Genomic DNA, 13,934 nt, shown 5'->3' with positions numbered 1-13,934 from the left:
TGCTGAGGCCGCACTGCAACTTTTTTTTTCCCTCTTCGACCCTCCTCTACCGCCGTCGACGACGACGCCTATCTCTCCCTCTCTCGCCCTTCTTGTCCTTTTCCTCTCCCTTCTCCTTCGCCTTCTCCGCCACCTCCGGAGCCTCCTCGAGCTCGGCGATAGCCCCCACCACGCTTTCGTGGGCCAGGCGGGAGGCAGCAGCGGAAGAAGAAGAAGAAGAAGAGAAAGAGAAAAAGAAAAGGAAAAAAAATGGTGCAAAATTTTTCTAAATAGTACAATGTTAGTCTTAAGAGTGTAAAATTCATTCCAAAAAAATTAATTTTTATATCAAATAGTGCAATTTTCATTAAAACAGTGCAAATTTATTTTAAAACAGTGTAATCTTATTTTAACAGTGCAATTTCATCATCTTCTTTCTTCTTATATAATTTTTTTTCTTTATTTTTTTCTTCTTCCTCTTCTATAATTTTTTTTTATCATGCCTCTCCCCCAACGGCCACAGTGCCGGCAACGACGCAGCTAAAGACCCCCCACTCCGAGGCTGCGGCGCCGCAGCGACCTCTGCGGCGCCAATGTCGGCGGAGAGGCGTCGTCGTCGAAGGCGGCGGCGGAGGAGGCGAAAGAGGAGAGAGAGAGAAAGGGCGAGAAGGGCGAGAGAGGGTGAGATAAGCGTCATCGTCGGAGGCAGTGGAGGAGTGTCAGAGAAGGGAAAAAAAAAGTCGCAATGCGACCTTGCCGGGGTCGAAGGCGAGGAAGGCTGGAGAGGGAGAGGGGGGTGCGCGGGCCAGGGTAAGAATGCTCCAGACAAAATTGAAGCTGGTCGCCTCCGCCTCCGCTTCCGCCTCCGCCACTCTCTGGAAAGAGAAAGAAAAAAAGAACGAGAGAAAAAAAAAAAAGAGAAAAAGGTAAAAGGATATTTTGGTCAGTTTACTAAAAAATCGGACCGAAAACGAAAAAGGTGACCCCTTTTGCAAAAGTCCAAAACTAGTGCATTCTTTATGCAAATTGGCCAAAGAAAAACTTGGCAATAATTATTCTAATAAATTATATAATTTTAAGCTGTTGCATGTAAAATGTAAAAAAAAAAAAAGAGTTTCTCTAAGCTCTTAATTATGGTCTTAGATTAAGAAGTTTAAGTTAAAATTCCAGCAAATTAAGTTGATCTACAATCGAAATGAGTAGATGCTATATTCATAAACTTTAAATAAATTAAATATATATTTTTTATTAATTTTAATATTTTAAATAGTCGTTAACTCCATCAATCACATCATTAATTCGATTTATGTACCCAAACTTTGAGGGCCTATTTAGTATTGAGAGCTATTTAATGTAATTGGACAAAATAATAGTTACCACGGTGACATATATGAAGATATATATTTTTATTTCTTAACAAATTAAAAATTAAATTATCTTTATAATAATTTTTTAGTAATTAATGCCAACAGAGCATGAGTTTAATTTTCTATTATCTCGATCATTTAAATACTTCTTCGGTATCGAGGACTATTTATGACGATAAGAGAAAAAGATAATTTTAAAATAATTTAAATAATTAAATAATTTTTACAAAAATAAGTAAAATAATTTTTAGTATATTGTCTCAAAAGAAAATTAACATAATACTATACTTTTATATTTATGAGAATATTAAATCTTATTTTCCAACCACACAAGTAATCCTCATCCAAGCCTATGGGCTTTCCATCACCAAATAAATAGATAAATAAATAAAAAAAAAACCCAACCAAAATTAATAATTATAAGAGTTAATTTTATACCGGTCCTTTTAAATATAATAAATTATAAATATATATTCCTACATCATTTAACTATTATATATTATTTCTGTCATTAGGATTCATTAAAAAAAATAGTTAATTATAGATAAAATACTTAATGAGGTGAATTTATCTTTTTACCCTCTTTTAATTAATAGTTGAGATTTTTGAAAAAACGTATTTATGATGACAAAAAAGTTATTTCACTTATAAAATAAATAGTATTTTAATGATACCAAATCAGAGGAATATATTTGAAAATATTAGGACTTTTATAAGAACAACATATTAAAGTTGATTTTTATAGGGATAAATTTATAATTTATTATATTTGTAGGGATCTATATAAAATTAATCCTAATTATAATTATATAAAAAATATATTAATATAATATAAATATATATACATATATAATAAATAAATATAAATAATACGCCAATTATTTGAAGGCCCATGCCCTGTCTCCATCTCCCGTTCATCGCTCTCTCTCTCTCTCTCTCTCTCTCTCTCTCTCTCGCTCTTCTCGTCGAACTAGGGTTTCGAAATGGGCTCCGGGAGTAGTAGAATCGAGCCGAGGCCATCATCTCCCCGCTCGTCCCCTCGCCGGAGGCGCCTCCGCCTCGCCGTTCTCCTCTGCGGCGCCGCCTCCGCCGCCTCCGCCGAGAACTCCCCCTCCGATTCGGCTCAGGTGCCCTAGAACGAACACTTTCCCCCTCAAACCCTAGTATTAATCGATCCCCTGTTATCTGAATCTTGTGTGGTGTATTTGTTCCTTTTGGATCGTTGAATTCGTGTTTAAATTTTTAATTAGGAAATAGCTGATTTGGTACTCTAAAATTTTGTATCATTTCGAAATGATATATATTAGATTAGTAACTTTGTTGTTTTTTTGGCCTAAATACAATACACAATCTATTGGATGATAATAATTTTATCCTTGCTTACCTTTCAACCGAAAAAACAAAAAAAAAGGATTATTATTGTATGTGGGGATGTAAAGATTATTTATTTTCATTTAAAGTAATGGAAATGTTGGCGCCGCAAGGAGAGAAGGAAAAAAAAAAATCCCCTTTTTTTGTTTTTTTAAAAACTAATTCTGTATAATTAGATATAACATTTGATATAGCAGTGTGAGAATTTTTCTCTTGTTGTCATGATTAGTTACCTCGTAACGTATTCGGGTGAAGTGATTGATGACGATTTCATAAGAAAAAATATATCTAAAAAGGATTTGGAAGCAAAAGAAAGTTGCTTCCGAGCAGAGAAAACACCATTCCCTCCCACAGTATTTCGTGCAGAAATTATGTTTAGAAAAACAAGAAAACGACAACAGCGCCGAACAAGGCCTTAGATTTAGCTTTCTTTATTTTCTTTATCTTTATCTTTATCTTTTTATTTATTAATTTTTCTGTTTGGGTGTTGATTTATCTTGATTTGGAAGCTTTTTCGCATTATTTGTGGAATAGAAAGAATATAGTGACTTAAGGCTGTCTTGGATTTGGCAGTATACTTGTGCCATTTTAATTGTGAAAGGAGTAGAAAAGGATCACTGTCAAAAAAATGCTGAGAAGGACGAGATTCCAGTAGTTTCATTGCATTTTGTGGTTATTTATGTTTGCAGATGAGGTGCATATATATTGGTTCGCTATATTTGTGTAATTTGCAATTATAGAACTCCTTGGAGCTCGATTGTTACAAGTTTGTACTTGCTATAATTTTTTATTTAGTTTTGTCAGACGAAGTGCTGTGATTGGTATTCAATTAGTTGGTCTTAAATTATTAGATCATTCCTAGTTTTGAACTTATTTGATTTGCTCCGTTCTCCAGTGTGCTATTTTATTAAATTATTCTTTTAAAAACTCTGCACCACTTAATGAAACACGAGAAAGACCAAGTCTTGACAAGGACTTGGTAAAGAATGCTGATTGAGGAAGTTGGTGTCCTGGGGGAGACTAGATACAGAGAAAGGAGTTATCATGAAGGATATTGATAGCTTATGTTTAGTCAAATCTAGTTGCAGCTTATTTATGTAGTTTGAGTTTATTTGTTTTAATTTGTCCAATTAGATTTACATCTGAATTATCATTACTCATTAGTAGTCTTTGTTTTCATAGAGTCAATCCATTAGTAATAGAGTGGGCCTCTCCTGTTAGGATGAGATCTTGTAAACTCTTATTATGCAAAGAGGCTGGTATTTTGTCTTAAAAAGAAAGAAAAATAACAGTATTCTGTATGCTTCAACTCAAGCTTCATAGAGTATATAATTTAATCTCTGTTATACTGCTGTAATATTTATGAGATGTGACCAAAAGCTTTTCTCTGATTAGACCAGTGCTGAAGAGCTACTGCCTTTTATGTTGTTCAACATAGTGGAATAAAACACAAGAATTCCTTTATTTATCATTAGTTATAGCGAAGTTCTTTATCTGCAGATAGAAACTTGGCCATTGGAGAAGATGGTGATTCCAGAGAGTGTTCCTGATACATCGTCAACTAAAGTTGTCCACGTCCAAGCCGAGTTGCCTCTGAAAATTTCATCTGGAAAAACCTCTTCCAATTCCATGAATGACCCTCTCGGTTCAAGTCAACCTACTTATCGTAACCACACGGAAGGTGGAATGGAATTGGAAAATACTGAAACTAGAGACTCAGGGAAATCTTTGAGCATGGAACTTATGGCTTCTCTTCATAGTAGAAGTTCTGGACTGGAAATTATTTCTGAGAGGACTTGTAATCAGGCAAGCACCTCCAGAAAACCTGGTATTCTAGAGCAGTCCTTAGGAAATACAGATAACACCTTTGTCCCAGCTCTGGAAGTTGGTAATACTACTAACAGAGATTTTCCGCCTGTTGGAACATCATCCTATAGCAAACTTTCCAGTGAAGGATCAAGTAGTCATAGTTTTAACTCAGATTTGAACTCCGCTGCTTCAAATTCTTCTTCAACTTTATGTCCATTAGGTGAAGAACCTACAAGAGGCACAAACCATTCTGGTGCAGATGATGCCGCATTGAGGGAGTCACAACAACCGTGTAGTGAAAACATACTTAATGTGGATATGCCGAGCGTTTCCTCTGATGTACTACCTAGTGGCTCTGGCAGGACAAGCAGCAGCTTGGAGAGAAGGAATAGTAGAAGGCTGTTTTGGGATGCTATTACCAGAAGCAGTTCCAGAGGCCATGTTGACTCTATGGCATCACTTTTATCATCTGAGCATACTTCTAATCTAGGATTTTATGATAGATGGCTTGAACTTGGTCTTGATCTTTTTGGAGATGGCGTTGAAGATGAGTCAAGGTACTCTCGCCGCAGGCGCAATGGTTCAAGTAGTCTAAGCTGGCATTCAAGATCACGGGTAATCTTTTATGTTAATTATTACTTCAAGTTAGGCTGCATGAAATCCTCGGTCATACGAATTTTAACAATTTTAACCTTTTCGGTGCAATTCTTTTCTATAAACCTGGGCTTTTATGGTATTTTATTTCAAATCCAATTCATTTTCTACATGAATAAGTGAGGTGAATTTCTGGACATTTTGATCTTACAGTTCCTTGGTGCAGATAAGGCAACGGCATCGTCCTGGCTTTGAGAATACCAGTATGCCAACTACCTTTTGTGCGACAGGGCTCCACCCATGTGGCACATGCTCATGCAGTTCATTCTCTATGGCTGGAGAATCAGGCACCCCATCAAGTATTTCAAGAATCGTCATGCTAGCGGAAGCATTGTTTGAGGTTTGTACTGTAAGATCCTATGTACTCTCCATTGATTTTGGAGAAGTCAGATTCTGATCTTCTAGCTTTTGAAGCTACGTATAATTCTAGTCCTATTTGTTTACAACGTCAATACTCATGCCTCTTCATATTGCATGTTCATCAAGATGATCCCCACTGCCCCTTTCTTCCCCTTCTGTTCTTTATGATATCTTCTATATGTACTTTTCTTTTTTTTTTTGTAATGTTAACTACTGAACTATCATATATTTTATATGTTTACTGTTTAACAATTATAAGAAACTAAAATTTAATGCATGCACAAAACATGCTCTTGAGTTCTTATATGGTATTTTGACTTAGACATAAACACTTTGCAGGTCTTGGACGAAATTCATCGCCAGCCTGTGTCACTTTCTCTATCTATGGTTTCTCTCCCTGCACCAGAGTCTATTGTTAATTCGTTGCCTGCTAAGAGTTACAAAAAGCTTGATGCAGCTGGAATTAGCGATGACATTGAACAGTAAGTTTTGAACTTCTACTAGCCCCCCAGAAAATTTTTAAAAAAACGTCTGCCAAAATTTTTTGCATTCTTAACACGACTATGGAGTCACTTTCTTCCTTTTGTGTCTATTTGAATGGTTGAAAATGTCGTATAGGAGAAAATATCTTTTCGAGCTGCAATAACTTCTTTCCATTACTGTGGTATGTGGTTCGGCGGAGCAATTAGTTTTATGGCTAATACTATCCTTCTATTCCTTGGCTGGCTAAAGATAAATATAACATACACTTTGCTTTATCCTACTTCACAATATTAAACTTTCTGTTATGCATTTCACTAGATGTTATATCTGCCTTTCCGAATATGAGGATGGAGATCAGATCAGAGTCCTTCCCTGCCACCATGAATATCATATGCCATGCATTGACAAGTGGCTTAAAGAAATACACCGGTATAATTAATGCTGAGACTCTTTTCTTATTTACATATCTAGGAATTACCATTTTCCAAACTATGCTGTATTTTTTTATTTCTTTCTTTACTGAATGCAGGGTGTGCCCTTTGTGTCGCGGGGATGTATGTGAGGGGGTATCCTAGAGTTATAGAGCTTGTTTCGCCCTGCAAGAGCTTCTGCAGAAGGGTTACTGAGTGAATCAATTTCGAAGAAACAGTAATAGCTTTTCCATCGGTATCTTCTCAACTTCCTTCTGCAGCAAAAGCAGAAACTTCAAATTTGGGGCTGAGATGCTCGTTTTCAACTTCATGCAAGAGTACATGTTGCAGTTTCAAAATTGTTGTTTGCTAAATTTTAACTATTGCTTTTGGAAGCTGAGAAACTATTCCAGAAGCCATTCAACCTAGCCCCAGTACTCAAGAGTATCTCAAGTTGGGTGAATCGCACTCACAACCCTCAAACCATAATGTAGGTGGCATTTTGACCCTCAAATTTTAACTTGTCGTAATTTTTAGCTCAAACTTTTTTTGTTGCAATCAAGTTTTATCGTCAAAACTGTTAGTGTTTAGCACGGCCCTGACGTGGTGTCCTAGCCACTGATGTGCCATCAATACACCGTTGCCATGCGGAAATGGTAATGACATGGCATTTTAGTTATTGCTCTTTCATCACCACATACCTAGGAGGGGAAAGAAAGGGGAGAAAATTATTGCTTTCACCAGGTGCACCAGAGCATGCGCGTCATTAGCAAAATTTTAACCGAGTTTCAAGTCGAATGTAATCCGTTGAATTTGATCTACCATGCAGGAAATGTTTTCAGATGAAAATCATGTTTTAGACATCTACTTTGACAGTTCTTGCATTAAATGATAATCCCTTTCACGCCGTTGATTTTGAGATTACTAGAGCTTCGTAATGATTTTCCAAAACTTACTAGTTTTGATACAAAGGCCTATATAATTATGCAACATCGCATCCAATGGATTAAGACTTCGATTTGAAGATCATCTTGTTTAGATTTTGCTTGTCGTGCACGGATGCTCCGCTGTACCTTGTGCAGGCAATAATATCTGCCTCTTCTCCTCTCCCCTTCATTACTGATGTGGTGTTGAGTGGTACTAATTAAAATGCCATATCATTAGCATATATTAAAGTGGCAATAATGTGTCGATGATGTGACGGTTAGTAGAATGTCGTGTCAGCATTCCGTCAACTTAGTTGGAGTGGGCTTCGACGATCGAACCTAATTGCAACAATTTAAGAAGTTTTAAGTCAGAGATTACTATAGATTAAAGTTTTCAGACTCAAGCATCATCTGTCAACTTGGTTGGACCGGGCTTGACGATCGAACCTAATTGCAATGATTTAAGAAGTTTTAAGTCAGAAATTATTATAAATTAAAGTTTTCAGACTCAAGTGTCATCTGCTGTTTAGTTTTAAGAACTAGGGTTGCAATGTAGCCTTTCAAATTGCGTAAGTGGTTTCTTCTTGTGCTTGGAATCCATAATCTGCATTGTGTGTGTAGTGACAGATCAAAATACTACCTAGTAACCGAAACGATTGACTTGTGTTATCTTTGTTTCCCATGTAAAATATTACAGTATGTATATTGTTTGTGGTTTTGAATGTAAAACCTAATTTCTTTATGAACATATTCAGAAAAAAAAACTAATGTTTTCTCACATGAAAAAGCCTGAAGCCTCTAAAGGGGCATTTGGATCGACGAATCTCTAGATTCAATGTAATTCGAGTGCAGTGGTGTTTGAGTTTTTTTGAAGTGGTTAGAAGTAATTTTAACCCATTGTAAAAAAAATGTAATTTTAATCCATTCTAAAGGAAGTAGAGCTTCGGTTTTAATATTTGATTAATTTTGTTTTAGAGAAAATTAAGTATGGTGGAATTTGAATTCAGCATTCAAGAGGGAGAAGTCGAGAGCAAATGAAGTGGAGGTTTAATATAATTTGAGTTATATTATTTTTTTGACATATAATAAAATAAACATCGAAAGCGATGGAATTTGAGTTTCACTCATCCACTTCCACCAAATTAAACACCCTAATAAGTGTTATGTCTCTTTAATCTCTATTTCATTAATCTCATTTATAATGTATTGTGAGTTTCTCGAAATATTTTTTAAAATATTATTTATGAGCCAGTATTTTATTGTATGGTTGTAAGGTAACAAGTATTCAAATATAATAATTCATTTCAAATTTAATGTTATAATAATAATAACTGTCTGTCTTTGTTATCTCCCTTATGCAAGTCACATCAATCAACTTCAGCCCTCTTCAAAAGTTTGATAGATGTTAATTCCAAAACCCAATACATGCGAGAGAAATTATTTTTTTGTAACAGCTATAAGCTATCACATCTATCTATTTAACTACATTAAAGAAAAATTTGGGGGACCTTAGAGTGACACGTGTCCCCCCAACCCTCCTCTTCTCTCTCCTTCTATACACACACATACACACACACACAATTTTTATATAATAAAAAGTATAAAATTTAATACTTTATTTTTATATAATAAAAAGTATTAAATATATGTGACATATAACAATAGTGAATTTGCTGCTGAGAAAAGTTGAGAATGTACCCAACCTTTTTTAAATTTTTTGAAATGACAGGGGGCCCCACTTACCTCAATTATTTGGTATCCTCCTCCTCAGAATCTATTGTTGGTTTTAATGATTGAATGAATGAATGAATGAATGGTTTTAATGACTGGTCACCCAGAAAGTACCCATCACTTGCTTTGCTGTTGTTATCTACCCTTTTCTCATTTTTAAGTAAAAAAAAAAAACTTTTATTTTTACATCCTTTTAAAAAATTGTACTTATCCATATTATTGGTGTGCTAATAATTTGATAAAATAATTTTGATGTAGGTGTATCAGTCCATCAATCATTTTTTTTTATTTTATATGATAGTATAAACATATCAACAAAATTTATTTACAGCAGTATTCAAAATTTTTGCAAGTGAAAAGCTTTTTCTTCCCTCTTTGTTGATTGTTAACTTTTTTTTCTTTTCTTTTTCTTTTTTTCTTTTAAATATTTTGTGTCCTTCGACACCCTGTTTGGCTCGGGTATAAAGACGATAAGGGGATATCCCCATTTTATACCCAAACAGAAAAACTGGGGGGTGGGAACTATTTTTCCCACCCTTACCAGTCCGGTAAGGATGGAAACAATAGTTCCCGGGTGTTCCCACCCGAGTTGAAAACAAACTTGTTCCCATCCACTTGAGTAGAGAGAGAGAGAGAGAGAGAGAGTTTTTTTATTTTAAATTTTAATTTTAAAATTTAAATTTATAATTTAAAATTATAAATTTTATAGTTTAAATTTTAAATTTGATATTTTTAAATTTTAAAATTTAAAATTTTAGTTTTTAAATTTTAAATTTGCTATTTTATATCTTTGAAATTTAAATTTAGTCTTAAATTTGAAATTTGATATTTAAAATTATAATTTTAAATTTTAATTTCAAATTTTAAAATTTAAAAGTTAAAAATTTCAAATTTCAATTTAAAATCATAAGTTTAAAATTTAAAAATTTAAATTCAATTATAGGGATAATATTATTATTTTCTATTTATAACTAACAACTATTCCTCTTATTCCCAATAACCATCCAAACGTAATTTTTCTAATTCTAGCTTATACTCACATTTTAATCCAAATAAAAAAATACCCTTATTCTTACAAAAATCAATATTTGTATCTATTTCTGGTATAACTAGTTCCTACTAATTTCTGAACCAAACGGAGCCTATAAAGGATCTGTTTGAACCGGGGAAAGTGATCCGCCTATTGGTGTTAAAAAAAACTCATTTTAGCTGCTAAGATTCATTATGTAATTAATTACTAATTGCGGATATTTGATTACCACACATTTTAAAATTTCGGCTAATATAGATTACTAAAGTGAGATTTAAGCTCTAAAGCAGAAGTTCCAACTTAGATTTCAAATAGTACTATATAAAATTTTGGAAATATTTTTACGTAAGCTCCAGCGAAGAGAACAAGTTTTATATCGCAATTCTATTTGAGCGCGTCAAATCCCTCTGGATATGAATGTATAAAGAGAAATGCGAAAAATGAACTCTGTGTCATTGTAATGTGCAAAGTTTGAAAATTAAATATCTAGTTTTTCATTTGTAATTTTGATACATTTTTCTCTTTTATATTTTGGGATAGAAATCTTTCTTTATGCACTGTAATGCTCTCTGTTTTTGTCCCTTTTTTAAAAAAGGTGAACTTCCGATACCGCTCCCATAATTTCGTACTTTCTCACTTTAATACCCTATGGTTTAAAGTATATCAAGTTATTGTCATGTGGTTTCATTTTTATCTTTTCGTCAGCTCCTCCGTTAATATTTCGTTAAATTATATACAAAAAAACTTCAGATACCCCACCTAGGTTTATCGAATATTTATTTTAGTACCCTTTAGTTTTAACTTTGTTACTGATTTAATAAAAAAAATTAGTAAAATCGATATTAAAAAGATAAAAATAAAACCACGGGACACTAAATTGATACATTTTAAACCACAGGGTACGAAAGTGAGAACGTGTAAAACGACAGAAGTGGCATTTGAAGTTTTCCCAAAGTAAAATAAATGAAAAGAAAAACCAATCTTAGAGGAAGGGAACATTAACTTTTTTATTTTGTCCAAATTGGTTGATCCTAGGATCCATTTACATCTTGAACAACAAGATAGCGAGTATGTTATTCATTCTCACTTATACTCTTCTTACGTACTATCTGCAAGAAGGGAAGATGCAGGTTCGGCAAGACGGGCAATGCGGTGAGATTTCGAGCCAGGGCACGGCGCAGCTACGGTGGAAGCGGTGGGCGCAAGGCAGGTGGGTCAGCTCGTCGCCTGCTCTAAACTCCTCCAGGCAGACAGCACACTCGGTAGCCGCGTGATCTGGCTTCGCTTCCACATTCTTGTTCCACGCCAATCTGCTCCAGTTGAACCTCCTCGTGCTGCTCTTCCTATAAGAGAAGATCTCCTTCTGCAATGCGCCCACTATGCTCACCATGCTATATCGTCTGCTACCACACACGTGCGCGCGCACACACACAAAAGAGAGAAAAATGTAAGGAGGAAAACTCCTGTACTATCTCGGTATTGTGTTCTATTTTTCGTACTTCTTACTAAAATACTTTAATTATTTCTTTTTCAAAAAAAATTGCAATGACACGTTTGTTACGAACTTATCAAGCGGTTTGAGTTGAGGGTTGTTAGAAATTAGTATATTCTTATTAATGTAATACTAATGAATTTTATCAAGCATAAAAATAAGAAAACCTCATAACTTATGATAATCTATTTTTTTTGGGCAAACTTTAAATACCACCTCTGTGGTTTCGCACTTTCTCACTTTAGTATCTTATGGCTTAAGGTGTATCAATTTAGTACCCTATGGTTTTATTTTTTTCTTTTTGTCAGCTCCTCCATTAACATTTCGTTAAATTATATATTAAAAATTTGAGATACCCCACCTAGGTTTATCGAATATTCACTTTAGTATCTTTTAGTTTTAATTTTGTCACCGATTTAACGAAAAAATATTAGTGGAAGGGATAATAAAAAGAAAAAAATGAAACAACGGAATACTAAGTCGATACACTTTGAACCACATAGTACCAAAGTGAGAAAGTACAAAACTATAGGAATGGCGTTTGACATTTTCTCTTTTTTTTATCATCTGGAATGTTATAATAATTTTATTATATATTTCGCTAACAGCTTTTGCAACTATCTAATTTGAGCTGTATAATAATAATTTGAATATCTTCAATAAAAATATAGAGAATTACTGGAATATTACAAAACGTAAACTAAACACATCTCAAAGTGTAATATAGATAGCCAGATTGAAAATCAAGCTAAGCTCCAACACTATCCGATAGTGTCGTATTATTATTTTACATGATCATATCAGACTAAATAGTGTCGTATTATTATTTCACATGATATATCATATTAAAGAGACTGAAATTGAATTCAAAAATTTATACTAATGCGTGAATAAAACCGCTTATATTATAAGCATAAGTTAGAATTTTAATTTTTTGACCTTTTGACCACTGATGAAGATCTCTGATTCCGAAGCTTTTCATCCAACCTTTCCTTGGCCTCGCGAGCGCCACTCCCGAGGTTCCAATCATGAAACTCTCTATTCATGTAATTATTATTATTATTATTATTGCCCCTAACAATTTGCTGGTAAAAAAAGAAAACAAAACAAAACAAAAAAAATTATTAAACCACCACACATAATACAAATTAGGGGCAATTAATAACAAATCTTAAGAATAATAATTAACTCTGTACATTAACTAAAGCACACCACTAACCAGGGTTGCAACAGTACTATTATGCAGAGTCTCAGTTCCCTTTGTTGCATGATATAACAAAGAAGAAGAAGAAGAAGATGATGATGATGATGATGATCGCCGTGAACCGACCGCGGCCGAATCCGCCGCCGATCGGGCCTGGCGGAGCCGCTGCCGCTGCTGCTGCCGCCGCCGCGCGGAGTCCGAGCCCGCGAGAATCCCGGCCATGATGGCCATTAATATATAATAATTGTGCTTATATTTATTTATATATATATATATATAAAGGATAATTAGAAAGTCACTATAAGAATGAAAATTCAACTATGTACTAAATCTTCATTGTAAATTCTACTATGTGTAATGGTCTCTTCTTCTTTTGTGAGAAGAGGAGAGAGAGAGAGTGTGTATGTGTGGAAGAGTAATACATGGTGTGGGAGTTGTTGAACTTAGAGAGAGAGAGAGAAGGAAATTATTTATGGCCACCACATTGAGTACATTTATATATATATAATGCACTATATAATTATTAGAGAAAACTTCAAATACCCCGTGTGGTTTCGCACTTTCTCACTTTAATACCCTGTGGTTTAAAGTGTATCAAGTTAGTACCCCTGTGGTTTCGTACTTTCTCATTTTAGTACCCTGTGGTTTAAAGTGTATCAAATTAGTATCCTGTGGTTTCGTGCTTTCTCACTTTAGTATCCTGTGGTTTAATATTTCGTTAAATTATATACAAAAAACTTCAGATACTGTATCTAGAATATTCATTTTAGTACCCTTTAATTTTAACTTTGACACTGATTTTAAGAAAAAAATACCTCGAAATGGATAATAAAAAGAGAAAAATGAAACCATAGGGTACTAACTTGATACAAAAATGAAGCCATAGAGTACTAACTTGATATACTTTAAACCATATGGTACTAAAGTGAGAAAGTGCGAAATCACAGGGTGCTAACTTGATACACTTTAAATTATAGAGTACTAAAATGCGAAAGTGCGAAACCACAATGGGGGTATTTGAAGTTTTCCCTAATTATTATAAAATAAAATTGGGGAAATTTTCCTGTGTGACCCTCTAAAGGCAAATATTTACATGGATTTGAAATATCTTAAATGCA

General features: G+C 34.2%; 2 protein-coding genes across 2 annotated transcripts; one reads left to right on the top strand and one right to left on the bottom strand.

Annotated features, from left to right (window-relative positions):
* On the top strand, positions 2,427 to 8,101 carry LOC109711767 (E3 ubiquitin-protein ligase RLIM-like; the record flags this gene model as incomplete). The annotated part of the gene is given in 6 exon segments (XM_020234986.1): positions 2,427 to 2,473; positions 4,218 to 5,141; positions 5,347 to 5,520; positions 5,880 to 6,022; positions 6,342 to 6,452; positions 6,553 to 8,101. Coding segments are annotated over 6 exon segments (1,445 nt in total), but the record flags the coding sequence as incomplete, so codon positions are not given.
* LOC109712028 (E3 ubiquitin-protein ligase RLIM-like) lies at positions 11,103 to 13,302 on the bottom strand. Its single transcript, XM_020235444.1, has 3 exons — positions 12,832 to 13,302; positions 12,552 to 12,697; positions 11,103 to 11,520 (listed from the first exon to the last, which is right to left on the bottom strand). Exons 1-3 carry the CDS (start codon positions 13,045 to 13,047, stop codon positions 11,226 to 11,228), a joined length of 657 nt encoding a protein of 218 aa, XP_020091033.1. The 5' UTR covers positions 13,048 to 13,302; the 3' UTR covers positions 11,103 to 11,225.

Source organism: Ananas comosus, linkage group 6 (assembly GCF_001540865.1).
Source record: "Ananas comosus cultivar F153 linkage group 6, ASM154086v1, whole genome shotgun sequence".
Lineage (NCBI taxonomy): Eukaryota > Viridiplantae > Streptophyta > Magnoliopsida > Poales > Bromeliaceae > Ananas > Ananas comosus.
The sequence above is the reverse complement of the archived record's forward strand: the minus strand, read 5'-3'. Positions and strand labels throughout refer to the sequence as shown.

Coding starts and splice junctions, on each gene's coding strand:
- LOC109712028 (XM_020235444.1), bottom strand. CDS start 13,047: ATGGCCATCATGGCCGGGATTCTCGCGGGCTCGGACTCCGCGCGGCGG. Junction 12,698..12,831: donor ATAGTACTGTTGCAACCCTG/GTTAGTGGTGTG, acceptor TTTTTTTACCAG/CAAATTGTTAGGGGCAATAA. Junction 11,521..12,551: donor TCTTCATCAGTGGTCAAAAG/GTCAAAAAATTA, acceptor GTGTGGTAGCAG/ACGATATAGCATGGTGAGCA.